This window comes from Sceloporus occidentalis, unplaced genomic scaffold (genome assembly GCF_023333645.1).
Source record: "Sceloporus occidentalis isolate IW3139 unplaced genomic scaffold, rSceOcc1.0.p SCAF_64, whole genome shotgun sequence".
Classification (NCBI taxonomy): Eukaryota; Metazoa; Chordata; class Lepidosauria; order Squamata; family Phrynosomatidae; genus Sceloporus; species Sceloporus occidentalis.
Genome location: NW_028317044.1, coordinates 3,156,765 through 3,180,989, shown reverse-complemented (window position 1 = coordinate 3,180,989; position 24,225 = coordinate 3,156,765). Strand labels below are relative to the sequence as shown.

The 24,225-nt window shown below is 44.5% G+C and overlaps 1 protein-coding gene across 4 annotated transcripts in view; it reads left to right on the top strand.

Moving 5' to 3' along the window:
• The window catches only part of LOC149287129 (ankyrin repeat and FYVE domain-containing protein 1), a 48,111-nt gene that overhangs the window by 19,098 nt on the left and 4,788 nt on the right, over positions 1 to 24,225 (top strand). For all 4 annotated transcript variants that reach the window (XM_089493542.1, XM_089493545.1, XM_089493541.1 and 1 more), the window contains exons 5-22: positions 57 to 180; positions 2,494 to 2,643; positions 3,832 to 3,997; positions 4,791 to 4,995; positions 6,593 to 6,661; positions 10,322 to 10,521; positions 11,503 to 11,600; positions 12,748 to 12,973; positions 13,805 to 13,903; positions 14,249 to 14,402; positions 14,629 to 14,797; positions 15,727 to 15,845; positions 16,671 to 16,827; positions 16,909 to 17,109; positions 18,385 to 18,561; positions 21,520 to 21,667; positions 23,008 to 23,098; positions 23,993 to 24,117. In XM_089493542.1, coding sequence (XP_089349668.1) covers positions 57 to 180; positions 2,494 to 2,643; positions 3,832 to 3,997; positions 4,791 to 4,995; positions 6,593 to 6,661; positions 10,322 to 10,521; positions 11,503 to 11,600; positions 12,748 to 12,973; positions 13,805 to 13,903; positions 14,249 to 14,402; positions 14,629 to 14,797; positions 15,727 to 15,845; positions 16,671 to 16,827; positions 16,909 to 17,109; positions 18,385 to 18,561; positions 21,520 to 21,667; positions 23,008 to 23,098; positions 23,993 to 24,117 — 2,678 coding nt within the window. The remainder of the gene's footprint in view (positions 1 to 56; positions 181 to 2,493; positions 2,644 to 3,831; positions 3,998 to 4,790; positions 4,996 to 6,592; positions 6,662 to 10,321; positions 10,522 to 11,502; positions 11,601 to 12,747; positions 12,974 to 13,804; positions 13,904 to 14,248; positions 14,403 to 14,628; positions 14,798 to 15,726; positions 15,846 to 16,670; positions 16,828 to 16,908; positions 17,110 to 18,384; positions 18,562 to 21,519; positions 21,668 to 23,007; positions 23,099 to 23,992; positions 24,118 to 24,225) is intronic.

The following is a 24,225-nucleotide window of genomic DNA, read 5'->3' as shown; positions in this document are numbered from 1 at the left end:
TGGTCATGTTTTCTGTCTGTCTGTCTGTCTGTCTGTCTGTCTCTCTCTCTTGGTAGGTGTGAAAAAGGAGTCATGTCCCTTGTAAATGTCAGGAACTGTATCCGCTTCTATCAAACGGCCGAGGAACTGAACGCTAGCACTTTAATGAACTACTGTGCTGAGATCATTGCTAGTCACTGGGTGAGCACTGAGAGTCTCTTCCAACTCTATGCGTCTATGATGCTTCAAGGGGACAATATTTATAAAGATCTAGCACACTTAATTATAAGTGCTAAAATGTATTTTTTTCATGTTTATAAGGTTTATAAGGTAAAGGTTCATTGGGAAATGCAGAGCTGCTTTGAGTGATCTGCGTGTTTAATTTTTTGCTACACACAAAAGAGTTGTACCACTTCATAACTCAAAATGGGAATTGTATGCTTGCAGTGCATTATAGGTAAAACCAGAAACCATGTTACATGTGGAAATCAAGTCAGGGAGTAGATGTTTACGCCAAGCTTTCTCACAGATGTATTAGGCTTCCCTAGGCAAGGAAGTTTTGTCTTTACATCTGGTCCTGGCATTTATTTTTTGGACTACTTGGGGTGTGTGTGTGTGTGTGTCTACTTAAAATGGGATTTCATAGCACCAGCAACAGAAGCTAACAAAATGAATTTCAACACAGAGAAATGTAAGGTACTACATTTAGGGCGGAAAAATGAAATGCACAGATATAGGATGGGTAATACCTGGTTGAACGAGATTTATACGTGTGAAAGGGAACTAGGAGTCCAAGTAGGCCACAAGTTGAACATGAGTCAACAGTGCGATGCGGCAGCTTAAAAGGCCAATGTAATTTTAGGCTGCATCAATAAAAGTATAGTGTCTAGATCAAGGGAAGTAATAGTGCCACTCTATTTTGCTTTGGTCAGGCCTCACCTGGAATAATACTGTGTCCAGTTCTGGGCACCACAATTAACATCCTTTTTAACGTCCAAAGGAGGGGGACCACAATGGTGAAGGGTCTGGAAACCATGCCTTATGAGGAATGACTTAGTGAGCTGGGGATGTTTAACCTGGAGAAGAGAAGGTTAAGAGGTGATATGATAGCCCTATTTAAATACTTAAAGGGATGCTATATTGAGGAGGGAGCAAGCTTGTTTTCTGCTGCTCCAGAGAACAGGACCCAGAACAATGGATGCAAGCTCCAGGAAAAAACATTCCGCCTCAACGTTAGGAGGAACTTGCTGAGAGTAAGGGCTGTTAGACAATGGAACAAACTCTCTGGGAGTGTAGTGGAGTCTTCTTCCTTGGAAGTCTTTAAACAAAGGCTGGATGGCTATCTGTCGGGGATGCTTTGATTGAGAGTTCCTACATGGTAGAATGGGGTTGGACTGGATGGCCCTTCTTGGGGTCTCTTCCAATTCTATGATTCCATGAACAGGAGATTTCTGTCCTGTAATTATCAAATCAGAGCTCTGTTCTCAAAAGTGCTTTCTTTTCTGTTGAAAACATTTCAGTGCATGGGAGAAAAGTGCCTTATTAGAGATTCTCTGTCTATTTAATATCCCTGAATAGTATTTGCAGTTTGGGAAAGTAACATGTGGGAGGATACATCGCTTACTGTAATCTATGATGCCCTTTGGAAAGCCTTGTTTACAATACTGTAGTTTGCCTTATCTTCAGCAGATATCCTCCGAATGCTGGGGTGAGCAACTGTGACCTTTCAAATGGTCTTAGACTGTAATTCCTTTGTCCCTCTCTCCACTGACCAGAGCTCATGGGAGTTGCAGTCCTGCCACTGTCAGAAGCTGCTCTTGTGAATGAAAGGAGACGATGTCCCCGTACAGAAGGGCCAAATAAAGCTGCTTCAAGTCACTTTGGAGGTATGCTGTTTACATGCTGCATGCATCCTAAGCGTCAAGAAGCCACACCAAAGCCATGCTCCAGTCCTAAGAACTAGAGTGCAGCTTTGGCGCAGTATCTGGCCTCTTAAGATGCGTGCGTCATTTAAACAGCATACCTCCAAAGTGACCCGAAGCAGCTTTATTTTGGCCTGTCTGTTCGGGCCCTATAGTTCCTTTCAGAGTGCTAGAAAGTTACCTGTCTTGGAGCTAACATATTTGTTTCTGTAAAACTTGGTTCAGTGTGTATGTGCGTATTTCAGAGGACACTGCATTATCCAAAAATGATATGGATTGTCCTTGGGTGGTAGAATAAACTTACGCTTAAAAAGAGACAGTTTATAATCAAGGCCCTTTTGTCAGAATGATTTTTTCATTCACTTTGATATTCCCCAAGTAGTTGCTTGAATCGTTGTTGTTGACTGCCCTCAAGTTGACTTCAACCTCTGGAAACCCTGTGAATGAAGCATCAAAACACCCTATTCTCAAAACCCCTATTCAGTTTCTGCAGACTTAAAGGCCTTGTCCTCTTTGTTTAAGTCTATCCATCTGGTGTGTGATCTTCCTATCTTTCTACTATCCTCTATCCATCTCTTCTTTTTCCCCCCAGGATGACCTGAGGAAGGAAGACTTCAGCAGCATGAGCGCTCAGCTTTTGTATAAAATGATCAAATCCAAAACAGAGTTCCCCTTGCACAAGGCTATTAAAGTAGAAAGAGAAGATGTTGTATTTCTCTACCTTATTGAAATGGATTCACAGGTAAAGTTGAGATGCTCTCGTTCCCTGCCTTCCCAGGTCTTTGCAAACATTGAATTTTGGAAATATTTATGCTTCTGTGCTGTGACTTTTAAAAAGGGACATGCAAGCCATGGAAATCATAAGCTTGCCGTTCTATTGGTAATACTTCTAATTTTAAACCTGAACATTGGTAATTACTCTCATCCCTCCATATTTGCGGCTTTGATGTTTGCAGATTTGATTTGATTATTCACAGATTTGGTTAATATGTTCTCTCTAGGAATATCTAGGTCCTCCAGTGCAACTCTGTGGTGAACTTTAACTAAAAGTTGCACTGAAAGACCTAGAGATTCCTAGAGAGAATACTCTACTAGGCCTTTGTAGCTCCTCCAGGGCAGTTCTATGGTCAGTGTCTGTTGGACATTGACCACAGAGTTGCACTGGAGGACCTAGAGATCCCTAGAGAGAATACTCTACGAGGCCTTTGTAGCTCTTCCAGCGCAGTTCTGTGGTCAGTGTCTGTCAGACGATGACCACAGAGTTGCCCTGGAGGACCTAGAGATTCCTTGAGAGAACACTCTACTAGGCCTTTGTAGCTCCTCCAGGGCAGTTCTGTGGCCAGTGTCTGTCGGACGTTGACCACAGAGTTGCACTGAAGGACCTAGAGATTCCTAGAGTGAATACTCTACTAGGCCTTTGCAGCTCCTCCAGGGCAGTTCTGTAGTCAGTGTCTGTCGGGCGTTGACCACAGAGTTGCACCGGAGGACCTAGAGATTCCTAGAGATGTGTCCTGTCGGGTAAAAACATGGTGTTTCTGTTATTTGTGGTTTTTCCATATTCACAGGAGTCTTGTGCCCTTAACCCTAGTGAATATGGAGAGTCTTCTTTTTTTGCTAAGCTGCTATATGTCGTACCAAAGCGTGTTCATTTTTGGAGGCTATGATTGTCAGAATTCCCCACCTGCCTTAGTGACTTGCCATGCTGGCTGGAGAATTTTGAAAGCTGGAGTTTGAGAAATGTAGTTTGTTTCCAAGATGTAGCCCAGTTCTCTTTACTCTTCACCCACAACAGTTCTTCAAGGTTTTCCCCCAGTTGTTCTGCTGCCTGAGGTTCTAAGACTCCCAGCTTGATCTGCCTGGTGCTGGGACTGATCTGCCGATGGGTGTTATCTCAGCATCTAACAGTGGTCCTCTAATTCTGTTCTTGCAGCTGCCTGGGAAATTAAATGAACTGGATCACAACGGAGACCTTGCTTTAGACCTGGCACTTTCTCGAAGACTGGAAAGCATTGCCACCACCCTGGTGAATTCCAAGGCCGACATTGACATGGTGGACAAGAAGGGCTGGAGCCTGTTGCATAAAGCTGTTAAGAGAGGTGAGGACCCAAAAATACGTTTGCACAGGTATGCAGAAATATTTCACACCTCATAGGGGCCCACATTAAAATTTCTAAAGGGCCATGTTGTTCAGAGTGTGTTCGCATATGTGTGTCTGTGGAATCCTATACCTACATTCTAATTCACAACAGGTCGGTCCTAATCACTCTGTCCGCCATTTCATAGTAGAACAATGCTTCATAACTCAAGAGAATCCATTGGCGGTCCAATATGATCACTTCTAGTTTTACCAGTGATCAGCCTGGCTGCCATGTTTTGTACTAACTGTAGTTTCTGGACTAGGTATAAGGGTAGTCCTATGTAGAGTGCATTGCGGAAATCGAGTCTTGAGGTTACCAGTACATGCACTACAGATTCTAGGTCCCTTTTTTCTTGTGCCTCCTACTCCCTTGCTGCAACAGGTTTGTAGGTATTTGTCTTCAAGCAGAGGCTGGATGGCCATCTGTCGGGGATGCTTTGATTGTGATTTCCTGCATGGCCGAATGAGGTTGGACTGGATGGCCCTTGTGGTCTCTTCCAACTCTATGATTCTATCACTAAATGTGTAGTTTCAACCAAAGAGAAGGCTCTTTTCAGGTGTGTCCTTATTCAATTATGAAAGCTCACTCAATGCTGTTCTAACCTAGATGACTTTATTCTGCTTAAGTTAGAGTCCCTGAGCAGATACCAGACAGTACCAGGTTGCACTTTCAGGATTTAAATCTTCAGCTGTAAAGAAAGTGTTTCAGCCATGTCTCTTTCTTATAATCTTCCCCTTTTCTTTGCCAAAAGGAGATACGTTTGCTGCTAATTTCCTGATTAAAAGCGGTGCCCGGGTGAATGCTGCGACACTGGGAGACCAGGAGACACCACTGCACATAGTGGCATCTTACAACCCCAAGAAGCACAAGCCAGATACCATGGTGGAGATGGCGCGGATTGCAGAGTCCCTCTTAAAGGCAGGGGCCAATCCAAACATGCAGGACAGCCAAGGAAGGTGACTGCTGGGTGACTGCTCCTCCTGTGTTTTTGCGTTCCTTTGCCTGTTCATTTCTTTGCCGTGCTGCTTTGTTGTGTCAGCTTCAGTGTATGAAGCTATCCTATAGACAGAGCTTGGAAAAAATCTTCCAGAGTCCTTTAGCCTGCATGGCTAGTGACTGTGCTGGTTGCAGAATTCCAGCAGTTGTAGACCAAAAGAGTAACTTTTCCAAGCTCTCTCCATACATTACCAAGTGACTGGTTATTTAGCTTTCCAACCTTGGCTCCCCAGATGTTGTTGGATTTCAAATCCCAGAAACCTCTGCCGTGTATGGCCAATATTAAGGGATTGTAGACGTTGTAGACCAATCATCTGGGAAAGGAACCACTAGTAGAGTTTTGCCTATTTTAATTAACAAAGCATCTTCAAGGTGTTTAGGCAGATTACTTCCCCACCAACCTTTTTAACTGAAGAGGGGAATGGAGAGGGATGCTGGTATTTAACCTGGTACCTTCTTCATACAAAAGCATGTACACTCATATTTGCACCTTTGATATTTGTGGATTTGATTATTCATGGATTTGATTAATATGTTCTCTCTAGGAATATTCTAGGTCCTCCAGTGCAACTCTATGGTCAACTTTAACTAAAAGTTGCACTGAAAGACTTAGAGATCCCTAGACAGAATACTCTACTAGGCATTTGTAGCTCCTCCAGGGCAGTCCTATGGTCAGTGTCTGTCGGACGATGACCACAGAGTCACACTGAAAGACCTAGAGATCTCTAGAGAGGATACTCTACTAGGCATTTGCAGCTCCTCCAGGGCACTTCTGTAGTCAGTGTCTGTCGGACGTTGACCACAGAGTTGCGCTGGAGGACCTAGACATCCCTAGAGAGGTGTCCTCTCTGGTTAAAAACATGGTGTTTTTGTTATTTGTGGTTTTTCCATATTCACGGGGGTCTTGTGCCCCTAATCCTAGTGAATATGGAAGGACAAGTGTATGTTTCACTGGGTTATGGCCCAGTCCCAAACCTAACTAGTATTATAGGGTCATTATAAGCTAGTTGACTGACATGAAAGGAAAAGGGAGTCTTCTGTGTTGGAAATTGGATAAAATTGACTGCAGATGAGTTAGGTCACTGTAGGTGAGTCAATTGTATTTCTCATTGGGATGGTATCTAGCTTTAATAATTTCATTTGCATAAGGATAGCTCAGTCAATAGGCCTACCTAGACAGTGGTTAGTGAGAGACAGCTGGTGGCTTGAGGGTTTGATCTAGCAGTAGGAGACAGGGCATGTTTTAAAAGAATATCCCAGCATCATTGTTAGTAAAACTGGACCAGACTTACCGTGCTGGTGAAGAAGCTTCATGATGAATCGGAAGCATAAACGTAAAAGCAGTTGTCTTGACGTCTCAGTAAGCGCTTGGCTTGAAATGGTCCTAATGCAAACAAGACTAAGATAAGATGGCAATATTGCAATATGAAGGAGATGTCTAGTGTCTCCTTTTTCAAAATGTCCCAAGGCTTGCTAATTTATGAAAAGAGAGCTCTGGGTAGGAAGTCTTTAGAAGGACTTCTTCCCTAATGTATTTGTTTTTTCTCTTTTCCATAGAACACCATTGCATGCCTCCATTGCTGTGCGAAATGACCATGTTTTCAGTCAACTACTCCAGTGCAAGCAGTAAGTAAGCTGCATGCTAGTTAATGCGAAGCCATCTATTTGGGCTGCTGTTTAAGGGGGAGCGTTACCCTGCACACCTATTGTTTCACTAGGAAGCAGTTTGCGAATAACTGACTTTTCTTGAATTTTAAATCAGAGGGCTGTAATGGCTGTTGATCTTTTTGTTACAGATAGTTCTGTCAGTTCTTAAGTCCTCAATTCTTTATCTTACAGAAACAGACATTTGAATACTCTCAGCTATAGGTGAAGGTACTTGCCTACTGCAAGGAGATGGCTAGAATAGTGAACTTACACAAGTTATCATTCTGGACAATAGCTCCCAGAGACTCCAAACCAACACATACACTCATCACTCCATATTTGTGGATTGGATTGTTCACGGAGTTGATTAAGTATGTTCTCTCTAGGAATATCTAGGTCCTCCAGTGCAACTCTATCATCACCTTTAACTAAAAGTTGCACCGAAAGATCTCTGCTAGCTTCTTTTGGCCTCCAACCACACTCCAACTCTTCGACTCATTCTCTTGGTCACTGTCTTGACCTAGTTCTTGCTGCAAACTGCGCCATTTCTGACTACCTGGCACTTGACTTTCCACTATCTGACCATCATTTAATCTCCTTTGCTCTCACTTATACTCCTCCTCCTCGCCATACTATTCAACGCCTTTTTCGTGATCTTCAATCTGTTGACTCTAACCATCTTGGTCTGACCCTGGATTCATCTCTCTCTTCCCTAAATCTCGGGGATTCTGCTGATTCAGCAATGTCTTTATTTAACTCCACTCTTTCCTCGACTCTTGACCATCTTGCCCCTGTCTCTGTTCGCACTTCTTCCTCCAAGACTAGACCTCAGCCCTGGCTTACCCCCAACATTAAGTTTCTCCGGTCCTGCTCTAGAGCGGCCGAACGTCTTTGGAGAAAGTCCAAAGAGTGGGCTGATTTTATCCATTTCAAATTTGTTCTTTCGTCCTTCTCACGCGCCCTCTCTATGGCTAAACAGAATTATTACAAATCATTGATCTCTGCCAATGAGAGGTGCCCGCAGCGTTTGTTCTCCACCTTCAACTCTTTGCTTAAACCTCCCTCTCCTCCTGTCTCTTCATCTTTCTCTCCTAATGACTTTGCTAACTATTTCATCTCTAAGATTACCACTATTCGCTCTGAGATAGTCCCTCCTGATTCTTCTTCTGCTCTTAATCTTCTATCGCCTTCGCCTAACAAATCTAATCTTCTATCGCCTTCGCCTAACAAATTTTCTGTCTTTCCTCCTGCCTCCTTGGATGAACTCTCTACACTTCTGAACTCTTCCAAACCTGCTACCTGTCCTCTTGATCCTATTCCTACTCGTCTTCTAATCTCTATAGCTCCCTCCTTTCTGCCCTCGCTTCTCCATATCTTCAGTCTCTCTCTCTCTACAGGCTCCTTCCCTTCGGACTTCAAACATGCTCTCATTTCCCCAATTCTGAAAAAACCTTCTCTTGACCCCTCCTCTTTGTCTAGCTATCGTCCGATTTCTCTTCTCCCCTTTCTTTCTAAGGTTTTGGAACGGGTTGTTTATTCGCGCTGTCTCAAGTTTCTCGAAACCAACTCCATCCTTGATCCCTATCAGTCTGGTTTCCGCCCAAGGCATTCCACAGAGACAGCTCTCACAAAGATCTCAAATGACCTTTTACAGGCCAAGGCTAATGGCCTTTACTCTGTTCTCATTCTTCTCGATTTGTCTGCAGCCTTTGACACTGTTGATCACTGTCTCCTAATTGACATACTCTCTGACCTTGGGTTCTCAGACTCTGTTCTCGACTGGTTTAGATCTTACTTGTCTGGCAGATCTTTTGCAGTAGTTGCAGGGGGTCAGACTTCTTCTCCTGTTCCCTTATCTGTTGGAGTTCCCCAGGGCTCTGTTCTGGGTCCCCTTCTGTTTTCTCTCTACACACTGTCCTTAGGAAAACTCATCAGCTCTTTTGGCTTTTCCTACCATCTGTATGCCGATGACACCCAGCTGTATCTTTCTGCCCCTGACCTTTCTCCAAGGCTTGAACAGCAAGTCTCGTCTTGCCTTACAGCTGTCTCACAGTGGATGCGCCATCGGCGTTTGAAGCTCAACATGTCCAAGACGGAGCTTCTTGTCTTTCCTCCTAAGCCCAACCTTCAACACTCCTTTTCTGTCTCTGTGGACAACATTTCCATTCAACCAGTCCTGCAAGCCCGCAGTCTCGGCTTTATCTTTGACTCTTCTCTGTCGTGTATCCCTCAGATCCAGACCACAGCCAAGGCTTGTAGATTCTTTTTGTACAATATTGCCAAAATCCGACCTTATCTCTCCGCCTCTTCTGCCAAGATCCTGGTCCATGCCCTAGTGATCTCATGACTTGATTACTGTAATGTCCTCCTGGCTGGACTTCCTCTTTCTCACCTCCGTCCTTTAATCTCTGCCCAGCATTCAGCTGCACGCATTATCACTTCCACCCACCGCTCTGACCACATCTCTCCTGTGTTGGCATCCCTTCACTGGCTCCCTCTCCCTTTCCGCATTCAGTATAAGCTCCTGCTGTCGACATTCAAAGCCCTCCATGGACTGGCCCCTCCTTACTTATCAGACCTTCTTTCTCCTCACCTTCCCACCAGGGCCCTCCGTTCTGGTAGTCAAGGGCTCCTGTCTCAGCCCAGGATTTCCTCTGCCCCATCCCGGATTCGCCCCTTTTCACTTGCTGCCCCTCACTCCTGGAACCTTCTTCCTCCACAAGCAAGAGTCATCACTTCTTTAATCAGCTTCAAAACAGAGTTGAAAACCATCCTGTTCAGAGAAGCCTTCCCAGACATCACACAATTGTCGCTTACTATTTGATGTTCTGTTGTTGACTGTTTATTGATCCATTTCCTGTATTGCTATGTACTGTATATGTATTATCCTACTTGTGAGTATGTATTTTCCCTGGATAATGATTAACCTTCCATTTTGAAGCCAAGCCCTCCCTCCTGTCCATCTGCCTTGGTCCAGGCCTCGGAGGTTGAGAGGAACTGCTGGACCTCTTACCCTTTCCCGTCACCACTCCCTTCTCCTTCTGTGTCATGTCTTTTTAGATTGTAAGCCTGAGGGCAGGGAACCGTCTAACTAAAAAAATTGCATGTACAGTGCTGTGTAAATTTACAGCGCTTCATAAATAAAGGTTAATAATAATAATAATAATCTAGAGATTCCTAGAGAGAATACTCTACTAGGCCTTTGTAGCTCCTCCAGCGCAGTTCTGTGGTCAGTGTCTGTCGGACGTTGACCACAGAGATGCACTGGAGGACCTAGAGAGAACACTCTACTAGGCCTTTGTAGCTCCTCCAGCGCAGTTCTATGGTCAGTGTCTGTCGGATGTTGACCACAGAGTTGCACTGGAGGACCTAGGGATTCCTAGAGAGGTGTCCTCTCGGGTAAAACATGGTGTTTTTGTTATTTGCGGTTTTTCCACATTCACGGGGGTCCTAGTGAATTTGGAGGGACAAGTGTATTATGACCATGCTAGCTGGGAGTAGTATATAGGTGAGCCTAGCAAAGGTCCACATGCAGACCTATGCTGAGCCATACAGAACTGTAGCCATTGTGTCTCGACTCAAAACTGTAGCAATAAAACATCTGTCGGATGATAACAATATTGTTTGTTTTGCTGTTAGACTAGATTTGGAACTAAAGGATCACGAAGGAAGCACTGCCCTGTGGCTTGCAGTCCAGTATATCACTGTCTCTTCTGACCCGTCTGTCAACCCCTTTGAGGATGTCCCAGTGGAGAATGGCACTTCTTTCGATGAGAACAGCTTTGCTGCCAGGCTTATCCAGCGAGGCAGCAATACAGACGCCCCGGATACGGTGACAGGTGGGTGAGAAAGAGGGGGCAGCAGTAGTAGACAAAGTCTGGCACTGGCAAGACATGTCAGGGCACACATATGTCGCCCTCTCTGTGAGCGAATGGATAGACCATTTATGTGACATCTGTTTGAACTTGGCACCACATGATCTCATGATAGTGTGCGGTTTGTATGATTTGTACGAGAGTCAGTAGTTGTGATTGACATTGGCTTAGGTTGTATTAAATGTCCTAGGGGATTCTGGGATTTATATTTAGCCTTCTCTGTCAGGTCTGGTGCCGCAAACTACAAATTCCAGAGTTCCACAGCATTGAGCCACAGCAGTTAAAGCACTGTCAAACTGTATTGTTTTTGCAGATGCAGACACAGGGTTAGTTGAGCAGCACTTGTTGATTTTTGCTCTTTAGTGGAGTATGCATAAACTTAGGAATATGCGCAAGCAGTACTGAATGAAATTTCCAAAGTAGAGACGAGCAACGGCACTTTTAAAAACATCCCCAAATGGTAAAAGACCAAATAATAGAGCAGAAAATTAAACCAAGAAGTATGTCTAAAAGGATGGAGGTAGCTACTAAACTGAACAAAACTGGGATCAGATAGAACAAACTGTCCGTTCAATATGTATATTTTAAAAAACCCATCTGATCATTAATTCAGTGTGATTTGTTACTAAAATACCTGGGTACGCTTCTTAAATTTTAACTTCTCTGTTCTGAGTTAGAAAGATAGCAGAAGGTGCTATATTGCACTGGTCAAACGTGAAATCCTGCGAGGGGGAAGGATTATGCTAACAGAATGGATGACTCCCTGCTCCATCTGCTGTGCAGATTTCCTACAGAATTTCATTTTTCTTTTGCAGCAAGTGGCTAGTCTTGTATCTGCAGCATCAATTCTGGTGCAGTGCCTTAGGTTAGGATGGCAGATGAAAGGTGCTGGCTGAAACTTTGCCTACTTGTCTAATCCTGGATGCTTTTTTGCCCCCCTTTTAGGAAACTGCTTGCTGCAGAGAGCAGCTGGCACGGGAAACGAGGCTGCAGCACTCTTCCTGGCCACTCATGGGGCCAAAGTCAACCACAGGAATACATGGGTATGTAGGAAGACTGCATTAGAGGTAGATTGATTCAATAGAATTATAGAATCATAGACTCGTAGAGTTGGAAGAGACCCCAAGGGCCATCCAGTCCAACCCCTTGCCATGCAGGAACTCTCACTCAAAGTATACCCAACAGATGGCCATCAGCTTCTGTTTAAAGACCTCCAGGGAAGGAGACTCCACTACACTCCAAGGAAGGAGTGTGTTCCGCTGTTGAACAGCCCTTACTATCAGAAAGTTCCTCCTAATGTTGAGGTGGAACCTCTTTTCTTATTGCTTGAATCCATTGCTCCGGGTCCTATTCTCTGGAGCAGCAGAAAACAAGCTTGCTCCCTCCTCAATATGGCATCCCTTCAAATATTTAAACAGGGCTATCATATCACCTCTTAATCTTCTCTTCCCCAGGCTAAACATCCCCAGCTCCCTCTACATAGGGCATGGTTTCCAGACCCTTCACCATTTTAGTTGCCCTCCTTGGACACGCTCCAGTTTCTCAACATCCTTTTTGAATTGTGACCAAAGTAGAATAGAGTGGCACTATTACTTCCCTTGATCTAGATACTATACTTTTATTGATGCAGCCTAAAATCACATTGGCCTTTTTAGCAGCCGCATCACTGTTGACTCATGTTTAACTTGTGGTCTACTAGATAAAATAAGGAGGCAACAGATTGAGAATATCAGAGATCAAATAAAATAACAGGTAACAATTGGATAAACAGTGCCTGGGAACGCTTCCCTGAACATTATAGTCTTAGACTAAGATAAAACAAACCACCTAAAACAGAGTAGAGGAAATCAATAAGGGAACTTGAGCTTAATTGTTGAGCTGGTTGTACGATCTCAAAAGTGCCCCAGTTTTTGCCGCTCAAAATGGATGCCTTCAACCTGCAAGCTGTGTGTGAACTCGGCACTTCAGGCGTAGGGCAAACTTTTTCTTTACCTGTGCGCCGGTTTTCTATTTGCAGAGGTGTAGATGAGAGTGCTATTGCTTGCATTCTGAACTGGTATTGCCCAGACACAAGAGCAGTTATCTCAGTGGGCTTGTGTGTTGTGCTGCCAAGTTGTGTTAAAGCCGCTCTCTATTCAAGAATATTCTCAGTTCCTCCAGTGACTTAAGTTGTTACTCTTTGTTTGAAAGGGAGAAACCCCCTTGCACACAGCCTGCCGGCATGGTCTTGCCAACCTCACCGCAGAGTTGCTGCACCAAGGCGCCAACCCTAACATCCAGACGGAGAAAGCCGTGCCTGCCAAGAAGGGGACTACGATATCCAGCGCAGCTGATAACGTTAGCCTGCAAACTCCTCTTCACATGGCAATAGCTTACAATCACCCTGATGTTGTGTCTGTCATACTGGAGCAAAAAGGTGAGGAGGGTAGGGTCTAGGAAACTTTGCGGTAGGATTTGCTAGTTGAGGATCATGGCATTGGATTAAAGGAGTGGGAAAACAGGCTGCTGGAAGATATTTGCTTGAGACATAAGAAAATGTGGCAAGAAAGGGGAGATTTTGAAAGTTAGAAGACTTTGAGGAGGGAGATGTTATCCTTATAAGAGTGAATGTTGGGACAGAAGTTCTGAACAAAAGCTTTTGAACTCTAGCTCCCAGAATCCTCTACTTTGTTTTCATAGAATCATAGAGTTGGAAGAGACCACAAGGGCCATCCAGTCCAGTCCCCTGCCATGCAGGAATACACATTCAAAGCATCCCTGACAGATGGCCATCCAGCCTCTGTTTAAAGACCTCCGAAGAAGGAGACTCCACCAAAATCTCAGAGGAAGGAGTGTGTTCCACTGTTGAACAGCTCTTACTGTCGGGACGTTCTTCCTAATGTTTAGAGGAATCTCTTTTCCTGCAGCTTGCATCCATTGCTCTGTGTCTTAGTCTCTGGGGCAGCAGAAAACAAGCTTGCTCCCTCCTCAATATGACATCCCTTTAAACGTTTAAACAGGGCTATCATATCACCTCTTAACCTTCTCTTCTCTTTTCTATTATTCAGAGAGGCTGGGAATTAAACCCATATCCTTCTGGATGTGAAACAAGTATTGTGTTGCTGAGCAGTGGAGTCTGTCTAAGATAAAGTCTAGAAATCCCAGATAACTGATAAACCAGAAGACAAAATGACTGTATATCTATTGCAGTCCAGTCCTTTAAAACAAAAACCTAACAGAATTTGTGTTTGTTTCTTTTGTTTTCTAGCTAATGCTCTTCATGCCACCAACAATTTACAGATCATTCCGGACTTCAGCCTCAAAGATTCCAGGGACCAAACCGTTTTGGGATTAGCCTTATGGACAGGTAACAGGAGGTGTAAGAACAGAAACGCATGTTGTAGAATTTCAAGAAGTAATAACCAAGTATAATAATGAAAATTTAAGACACAAACCAGACAAAACAGAGCTGTTTATAGTGGGAGAGGACTGAGCCTTCTTTAAAGGAGACCAGATGTTAGTTTTTAAAAGAGCTGGTCATGCGCTTGGCAGTTTAGATAACACCAGTGTCTCCTTCCTTGCAAGATTCCTGAAGGATGGCAGGGTGGAAACCTTTCACAAGTTGTTTGCTTCTTTATGATGCAAACTGTGGTATGTCAAACTAAAGCATGCTTAAAGTGTAGTCCTTACCCTGCCATGCTCTTCTGCTCAGGTATGCACACAATCGCAGCTCAACTCCTTGGCTCTGGGGCCTCCATCAATGACACCATGTCGGATGGACAGACACTGCTGCACATGGCAATACAGAGGCAGGACAGCAAGAGTGCGCTCTTCCTCCTGGAACATCAAGCGGATATCAGCGTCAGGTAACATTTCTGCTTCTGCTGTTTGTGGGAGAAACATCTTCCTTGGGGGACCACACCTGCCCCTCTGTGGACTGGTATTTTACTCACATGGTAAAATACCCCACAAGATCAAAGGTTAGGACTCCACCGAAAGGTGCCAAATGGTTGTTTTGCTTAAGTTATAACTGTAAATGATGCCCCTGCCAACAAATGTCTGGCTACATAAAACACAGTGTTCTTATTGCAGGACTCAGGATGGGGAGACCGCTCTCCAGCTGGCCATCAAAAACCAGCTTCCGCTTGTGGTCGATGCGATCTGCACAAGAGGGGCAGACATGTCCGTGCCTGATGATAAAGGGAATCCTCCACTCTGGCTTGCGCTGGAAAATGACTTAGAAGATATTGCTTCCACTCTGGTAAGAGCAGCACCCACAGCTGTCCTTCCTTATATCAAATGGCCACATACAGACAGGCCCGCATAAAGCTGCTTCGGGTCACTTTGGAGGTGTGCTGTTTAAATGACACACACATCTTAAGAAGCCAGAAGCTGTGCCAAAGAGTCCTTAGGACTGGAGCATGGTTTTGGCACAACTTCTGGCCTCTTAGGACTCATGTATCACTTAAACAGCATACCTCCAAAGTGACCCGAAGCAGCTTTATTTGGGATCGTCTGTACGGGCTCAAATGTTACCAAGCCAACAAATGCTATCAGTGAATTTCCCCCCGTTATTTTATGACATGATGTAATCATGCATTAGTATTTTGTTGTAAAACATTTAAAAGAAAGTGTGGAACCTTCAAAATGACAGAGGTGAGTTTCCTAAGAGAAAGATTCAAAGTCATACTGCAGTCCTGGTATCACATTAGAAGGACTAGCCCTATGGTAAAAACTACCGTTCTCCACAGAGAGATATGAAGTCTTGCAGGTTGAACCAGTCACAGTTGCATGCATGTTGAAGTATCCCCTTGAAGGCAAATCGCTCTGCGTCTCCAGTCCTCCATGGATCAGATTACATTGGGTCCATTAAGTTTCTGGTTGAAATGTTGGGTAGTGCTTTCCAACCCAGCGCTCGCTGAGGACTCAGGTTTTGTCCCTTTTTCTTTCCATGCACAGGAAATGGACAAAAGGGAGTCCCCGCTATTTCCTATTAGAGGGTGAGAAGGGCAGGTGGGTTTGCCCATAAATCTTCACAGATTATATGAGGAAATTCATTAGGCCAAATGTCCCTTACCCTTCTGTGCCCTACAGGACCAGTATCTTCATGTCTCCATAGAAAATCTTAAATGTGATCCACTGAAAAGCAAGTTCTGCTCCTCCTTAAGTGTCTCATTCTCTCCTCTGTAGGTGAGGCATGGTTGTGATGCCACCTGCTGGGGTCCAGGACCAAGCGGTTGTTTACAGACTCTCCTGCACCGAGCTATCGATGAGAACAATGAACAGATCGCCTGCTTTCTTATCCGCAGGTCAGGAACGTATTGCTGTCCAGAGGGAGAATTAATCACATTTACAGATGGATCGATTCAATCAAGGAAGCCTAAGCCCTGAATTTGCAAGACCTGAGCAGGGCTGTTTCATTCATAGGCTGCTATAAGTCAAAAGTTGATTTGATGGCAGAGAACAAAGGGAGAATTAAAGCTGTTTTCATGGATACTTTGGGCTTCCCTTCTCTGTTGACCAGGCTTTTAAAGAGAGCAAGACCTTTCTTGAGAGGTCAAACATGCATCTCCTTGGACAAGGGGTATCCTCAGTGACTTAAACATTTGGGGTAAAACTGTCATGGAATCGTAGAGTTGAAAGAGACCCCAAGGGCCATCCAGTACAACCCCATTCTACCATGCAGGAACTCTCAATCAAAGCATCCCCATTGACAGATGGCCATCCAGCCTCTGTTTGAAGACCTCCAAGGAGGGAGACACCACCATTTTCCATTGAAGGAGTGTGTTCCACTGTTGAACAGTCCTTACTGTTAGGATGTTCCTCCTAATGTTTAGGTGGAATCTCTTTTCTTATAGCTTGCATCCATTGTTCCAGGTTCTCTGTTCTCTGGAGTAGTAGAAAACAAGCTTGCTCCCTCTTCAATATGACATTCCTTCAAATATTTAAACAGGGCTATCATATCACTTCTTAACCTTCTCTTCTCCAGGCTAAACATCCCCAGCTCCCTGAGTCTTTCCTCATAGGGCATGGTTTCCAGACCCTTCACCATTTTAGTCACCCTCCTTTGGACACGCTCCAGTTTCTCAATGTCCTTTTTGAATTGAACTGTCTCTTTGTTGCTTTCTTCCTAGTGGCTGTGATGTTAACAGTCCACGGCAGCCAGGTGCCAATGGTGAGGGTGATGAGGAAGCCCACGATGCGCAGACGCCATTGCATTTGGCTGCTTGTTGGGGCCTTGAAGAAACAGTGCAGTGCCTTCTAGAGTTTGGTGCCAATGTAAACGCACAGGTATGCACAGGCATGTTTGTTATACTTAGGGAGATGGGTTGGTTGGCCTCTTTTGTGCAGCTAACTGGCCTGTCTTTGTAGGATGCAGAGGGAAGAACACCAATCCACGTTGCTATTATCAACCAGCATGGCGTCATTATCCAGCTCATGATCTCACACCCTGACATTCAGCTCAACATACGGGACCGGCAAGGGATGACCCCGTTTGCATGTGCCATGACTTACAAGAACAACAAGGCAGCCGAGGCAATCCTCAAACGGGAGCCGGGGGCAGCTGAGCAGGTACAGAAGGATCTTTGCATGCTCTTGTGTCACTGGCCCTGTCAGGACCATGGTAAATAGGTCTGATAAAATGACATGGATGTGGCCACTAGGCTCTAGTGGCAGTTATATGTGTCAGCATTTAAACATTGGAATTCATAATTGGAATGTTGATGCAACTGTCAACTGTCATTCTCAACTGTCACTGAGACAGAGTGAGACAGTGTGCACCTCAGAGTGGGTTGTTACTGATGTAGATGGTGGAGGGTGTCGTTGTATATAGTATAGTACACAGTGGAACTTCTTCTATGAATAAAAGCCTCCTCTGAGAGAAGATTACAGTATCTCTTTGCTCATTGAGAAAGCGATAGGTGTTTCTCCAGCTCACAAGCTACTGAGTACAGTCACGAAGGTGGAGAATCTGGCACCATACGTTAATGTGTTGCCTCATGCACTGCGCAACATAGCAACGTCAAAAGCGTTTTAACAGGCCCAGTGGCTAATGCTGCAGCATCGTGTCGCCAGTAATCTGGCACAGCTTGAGGACATCCAGTGCTTGCTTGGTTTGCACACCTTGGTTTGTCTTAAAGCAGGGATGGGAAACAATTTTTCCATGTGTTGGCATTCACTTTCAGAGGGAAAAATTCAGTGTAGACACATGAATCTAGAAGTATTGATGCACACAGAATAATTTTCAGAGAAACATTTGTACAGCCTAAACTAGTACAGTAAGCCGGGGTGGGCAGGATAAAATAGCGTCCTGGACTTCTGGGAATGTGAATGTTAGGACAAAAAAAGTTTAGACACATCATCCTGATTCAGCTATTCAACATCTTAATGCTTTAGTTTATTTCCCACATACAATTATGTATATTCATAATTTTTTTCTGAATGCCTCTGAAACATTATACTGTGTGCGCAAGCAGATATGTGTACAATCGCCCCTTGATATTGGCACTCTTGCCATCCATGGATTGCAGCACCCGTGAATGGCCCTGCCCTGTTCTTCTCAATGGCGATGCATGCACATGACTACAAAACATGGTTGTGTGGATGTCGCACCGCAGTTGACTTCCCGTGGTGTTTGGCATCCATGGGGGAAGGGTCCAGAATGGATCCCTGCAGATGCAAAGGGCCAAAGGAGCTCCAGAGTATTTGCTACTAACAGGCACTGAGCTTCGAAGGTGCACAGTTCCTGCACAATCTAGCCAGTAATGTTGTTGTAAAGGAAGTAACTTTTCTTTGGTTTGCTGTTTGGAAAAATAAATGCATCAAACGGTTTGCTCACTGTCACAGGTAGACAACAAAGGCCGGAATTTTCTCCATGTGGCCGTTCAGAATTCCGATATCGAGAGTGTGCTCTTCTTGATCAGTGTCCAAGCCAACGTCAATTCCAGGGTTCAAGATGCCTCCAAGCTGACACCGTTGCACCTTGCAGTGCAGGCTGGCTCAGAAATCATTGTTCGCAATCTGGTATGTTTAACCTCTGAGCGCTCCCTCTACTTTACACATTCACTGCTGGGGCTATGTTTACTAAATTCAGATTTTTCAAAAGATGGTGTTCATGGGTGCTGTGTTGGCCATGCAGTATTACACAACCAAATCCATTTTTAAAGAAAATGTTGTTGCATGGCCAACACAGCTGCCCCGAACATATATTATGTGCCTCGTTGGATAACTGTTTAAAGACATTTTTTTAAAGTACATTAAAAAGGAGTTAAATTATTATGGTGTTAAAACAGATAGCGAAATAAATAAATGTGCAGCCATAGTTTTCACTTGAGAGACACTAAGTTTTGGAAGCTGCCGTGAATTCCAGTGAGGGCCAGCTTGAAGGCACATAACAACAAGAATCATAGAATCATAGAGTTGGAAGAGACCACTAGGGCCATCCAGTCCAACCCCCTGCCATGCAGGAAATCCAATTCAAAGCATCCCTGACAGATGGCCATCCAGCCTCTCTTTGAAGACCTCCAAGAAAGGAGACTCCACTACACTCCGAGGAAGGAGTGTGTTCCACTGTCAAACAGCCCTTACTGTCAGGAAGTTCCTCCTAATGTTCAGGTGGAATCTCTTTTCCTGTAGCTTGCATCCATTGTTCCGGGTCCTGTTCTCTGGAGCAGCAGAGAACAAGCTTGCTCCCTCTTCAATATGACATCCTTTCAAATATTTAAACAGGGCTATCATATCACCTCTTAACCTTCTTTTCTCCAGGCTAAACATCCCCAGCTCCCTAAGTCGTTCCTCATAGGGCATGGTTTCCAGACCCTTCACCATTTTTGTCGCCCTCCTTTGGACACGCTCCAGTTTCTCAATGTCCTTTTTGAATTGTGGCGCCCAGAACTGGACACAATATTCTAGGTGGGGCCTGACCAGAGCAGAATACAGTGGCACTATTACTTCTCTTGATCTAGACACTATACTTCTATTGATGCAGCCTAAAATAGCATTGGCCTTGTTAGCTGCCGCATCACACTGTTCACTCATGTTCAACTTGTGGTCTACTTGGACTCCTAGATCCCTTTCACACGTAGTTTCATTCAGCCAGGTGTCACCCATCCTATATCTGTGCATTTTATTTTTCCGCCCTAAGTGCAATACCTTACATTTCTCTGTGTTGAATTTCATTTTGTTAGCTTTGGCCCAGCTTTCTAGTCTATTCAAGTCATTTTGAATCTTGATCCTGTCCTCTGGGGTATTAGCTATTCCCCCTAATTTGGTGTCATCTGCACATTTGATAAGTATGCTCCCAATTCTGTCATCCAGGTCATTGATAAAGATGTTGAATAGCACTGGGCCCAGGACAGAGCCCTGTGGGACCCCACTGGTCACTTCTCTCCAGGATGAAAAGGAGCCATTGTTGAGCACCCTTTGGGTTCGGCCGGTCAACCAATTACAGATCCATTTAACAGTTCCTTTGTCTAGCCCACATTTTACAAGCTTGTTTGCAAGAATGTCATGGGAAACCTTGTCAAAGGCCTTACTGAAATCAAGATATACTATATCCACAGTATTCCCTTCATCTACCAAGCTGGTAATTTTATCAAAGAAAGAGATTAGATTTGTCTGGCATGACTTGTTTCTCTGAAACCCATGTTGACTTTTTGTGATTATGGCATTGCCTTCTAGATGTTCACAGACTCTCTGTTTAATGATCTGCTCCAGAATCTTTCCTAGAACTGATGTCAAACTAACTGGACGATAATTGTTGGGATCCTCTTTTTTCCCCTTTTTGAAGATGGGGACAACGTTTGCCCTCCTCCAGTCAGCTGTGATCTCTCCTGTTCTCCAGGAGTTTTCAAATATGATTGCCAATGGCTCCGATATTACTTTTGCCAGTTCTTTTAATACCCTTGGATGGAGTTCATCTGGTCCCGGAGACTTAAATTCATTTAGATTAACAAGGTGTTCCTCTACTATCTCTTTACTTATTCTGTGCTGAAATTCCCCTATTCTGTCCTCTGCTCCATTATCCTCAGGTTGAGCACCCTTTGCCTTTTCTGAGAAGACTGAGGCAAAGAAGGTGTTGAGTAATTCTGCCTTTTCTCTATCTCCTGTTAGCATTTTGCCATCTTCTCCACGCAGTGGCCCTACTGTTTCTTTCTTCTTCCTCTTGCTGCGGACATATCCAAAAAAGCCCTTTTTATTGTTCTTAACCTCTCTAGCAAGCCTGAGTTCATTCTGCACTTTAGCTTTTCTGACTTTACCCCTACACATGCCTGCTATTTCTTTGAATTCCTTTTTCGTGATTTCCCCCTTTTTCCATTTCTTATACATCTTCCGTTTCAAACTTAGCTCCGTTGAAAGTTCCTTAGTCATCCATCCTGGTTTCTTGAGACACCTCCCGTTTTTCTTTCTCACTGGAACTGTTTGAAATTGTGCCTTCAGTATCTCCCTTTTGAGAAATTCCCATCCGTCCTGAACTCCTTTATCTTTTAGTATTTCTGACCATGGAATCGCCCTCAATACTTCTCTAAGTTTACTGAAATCCGCTCTCCTAAAGTCTAGGATGCGTGTCTGACTATGCCTGGCTTCTCCTTTCCACTGTATTACAAACTCCAGGAGAACATGGTCACTTCCACCTAATGATCCCACCACTTGCACCCCATTAACCAAGTCATCCTTGTTGGTTAGGATCAGATCTAAAATAGCTGACCCTCTTGTTGCCTCTTCCACCTTTTGGACCATGAAATTGTCTTCCAGGCAAGTGAAGAATTTGCTAGACCTTGAGGATTTTGCTGAGTTTGACTTCCAGCAAATATCAGGGTAGTTGAAGTCGCCCATCACTACTACATCTCTCCTTTCTGAGTGTGTGGTCATCTGTTCTAGAAAGGCATCATCCAATTCCTCAGTCTGACTTGGGGAGTTGTGACTCCCCTCAAAGTGGTCACAGTGACATAGTCCCCTTCCTCTGTTTTTCTTTCCTGACAGCTCCTTGCAGGTGCCAAAGTCAATGAGCTGAACAAGCACCGCCAGACGGCCCTCCATCTTGCGGCCCAGCAGGACCTCCCCACGATTTGCTCAGTTCTTCTGGAGAATGGCGTTGACTTTGCAGCTGTGGATGAAAACGGGAACAATGGTAACTCTCTTGATTTTGGAAGACGTTGAAGGTTCTGTTTCCCCACTTGTGTACAAGCTGGGCAGTTTCCTACTAATAGAGCCTGGCACAACGCAGGCTGGAGATTTCACCTCTGCTCTTGCTCCATTCCGCAGGAGGTATCGTGAATGCATTCCTTTTGTATGCTCTGCAAAACTAGTGGAGGCATCTGTAATGGTACCACAATGCCCTTTTTGTCTGGGACTTGAGCTCCCAAAGCGGAGAGGATGGTGCAGATATTATTCCTCTCCCTGGCATGCTCTGATAAGAGATAGCCCCCATGTGCCTGCTCATCATAGCCACATTGGCAAGCACAGTGTGTAAAAAATGTGCACATCAGGTTTGAGCAAAGGTTTCTGGGAACCTTTGCTTCACCCTGATTTCAGTATCCCCCGATAATGGAGATCCATTCAAAAGTGCATGCACAAACAAACCAGGAAATGTTCTAGAAGAGTTTATGCATGCCATTTCTTCAGATGCCAGCCACAGATACTGGCGAAACAACCGGAATAAACTCTTCTAGAACATGGTCGCATAGCCTGAAAAACCCACAAAAAGCTATGGATGCACAAACAAGGAAGTACTCGAATTTTTTGGCCGATGCCTGTCTATATTTTGTTAAAAACAATAAAAATGGCAAGTAATGGTTTATAAAGTGTGCATTAGATGCTCTAAAAGGGCCTAAATACCCTGAAGGTACCAGATACTGTCTAAATCTTGGAAACTAAGCAGGGTCAGTCGTGGTTAGTAGTTCGATGGGAGACTGCCGACAAATACCAGGTGCTGTTGGGTATATTTCAGAGGCAGGAACTGGAAAAACCACCTCTGAGGATTCCTTCCCTAAGAAAACCCTATGAAATTCATGGGGTCACCATACGTCAGCAGGTGACTTGAAGGTGCACACAGACACACAAAAGATGCTTTGTGTAGATTTTTGTTAAGGCAGCCTGTCAACAGGATAACAATCTAATAGAAAGGAAAGGAAAGGGGAGTGGGATGGAGAAGAGAAGAAACGAAATGAAATCTCAAGTTTTTAGAGCTGAATGTAATGGACAGCTTGGATGGAAATTGTTCCAGGCGATGATTCCTCCCTTAAAGCTGAAGAGCTGGCATCAGTGCCCCATCTCTGCCTTGGTTGCAGCCAGGTGTCCCTTCTTTAAAGTTGTGGCACAGCACAATGATGGAGTTTTTCAGTTAAAGAAGATTTCTTTTTTCATTTAGCTTTAATATAGCTTTGGATTTCAGTATTTCATAGAGAAGCGTGTACAGGTCTGTACTTAATGTCAGTTTTGAATCATGGTGTGTCTCCTGTCTCCCTGCAGCCCTCCACCTGGCAGTCATGCAAGGACGCCTGACTAACATCCGTGTCCTCCTGACAGAGTGCACTGTGGATGCAGAAGCCTTTAATGTCAGGTAAATACAATGTGTGGAAGAAGGAAACACTAATGCGTGTCTGCATGGGTTCTCCATCTGCGATGGCGATTCTCATGGAAGGGTTAACATTCCCTCTTCCTTCAGAGGCAGGGTTCTGCAGATGAGTTTCAGGTGAGAGGGATCCCCCAGTTCCTGTCCTGCCCTCTTTATAGGTAATCCTATCACAGGTTTTGCACCTCTGAATTCTTTCTCTCTGTTCTAGCAGCCAGGCCACAATATTGTTTACCTCCCAGTTTATCTGTTTTTTCACAACCATTCAGAGGTTCCAGCTATGCCTTAAGCACTCCTCATGGAAAACATAGCCAGGCTTTCATGAGGATTGTTAAGGTTTTCCTAGAAGAAAAGCAGAAAAAGCTGCTAAAGAGAGAAAAAATAGGCCGGCTTTCCTCCATCTGGTGCCCACAAATGATCTGAATCATAACTCCCGTCATCCCACTGCCAGCATGACTTGCTCCTTGCACCTGTTTTACAACTACTTGCGAGCATACATTAAGAATAATGGTCTTTAGAAAGACTCCTTTCTTTGAGCCCACTTATAAAAATTGGCCTATATAGGATGTGACTCTGAATGGCAAAGAAGGCTCCTGGCATTGCTAGTTTCTGTGCATGAACATGTTGTTGCCTGCCTTCGAGTCGTTTCCAACTTATGACAAAACTATCATGGGTTTTTCTTGGCAAGATTTATTCAGAGGAGGTTTGCCATTGCCTTCCCCTGAAACTGAGACCATGCAACTTGCCCAAGGGTCACCCATTGAGTTTCATGACCGAGCTGGGAATCGAACCCTGGTCTCCAGAGTCATAGTCCAACACTCAAACTACTACGCCAGCATGTGAACATGCCTGCATGTAATGTGGTCCGTGTCTTGTTCTCAGAGGTCAGTCCCCAATGCATATCCTGGGGCAATATGGGAAGGACAACGCAGCGGCCATCTTTGACCTCTTCCTGGAGTGCATGCCAGAATACCCTCTGGACAAACCAGATGCTGAAGGAAATACAGGTAAGAATCACCTGTTGCCAAGGTGCTGGGTTGCTGAAAACTGGAGAAAGGAGGGAGTGATGATAGATATTTGTTGTCTTTCTCCCTCCCAAACCAAACTTGCACAAG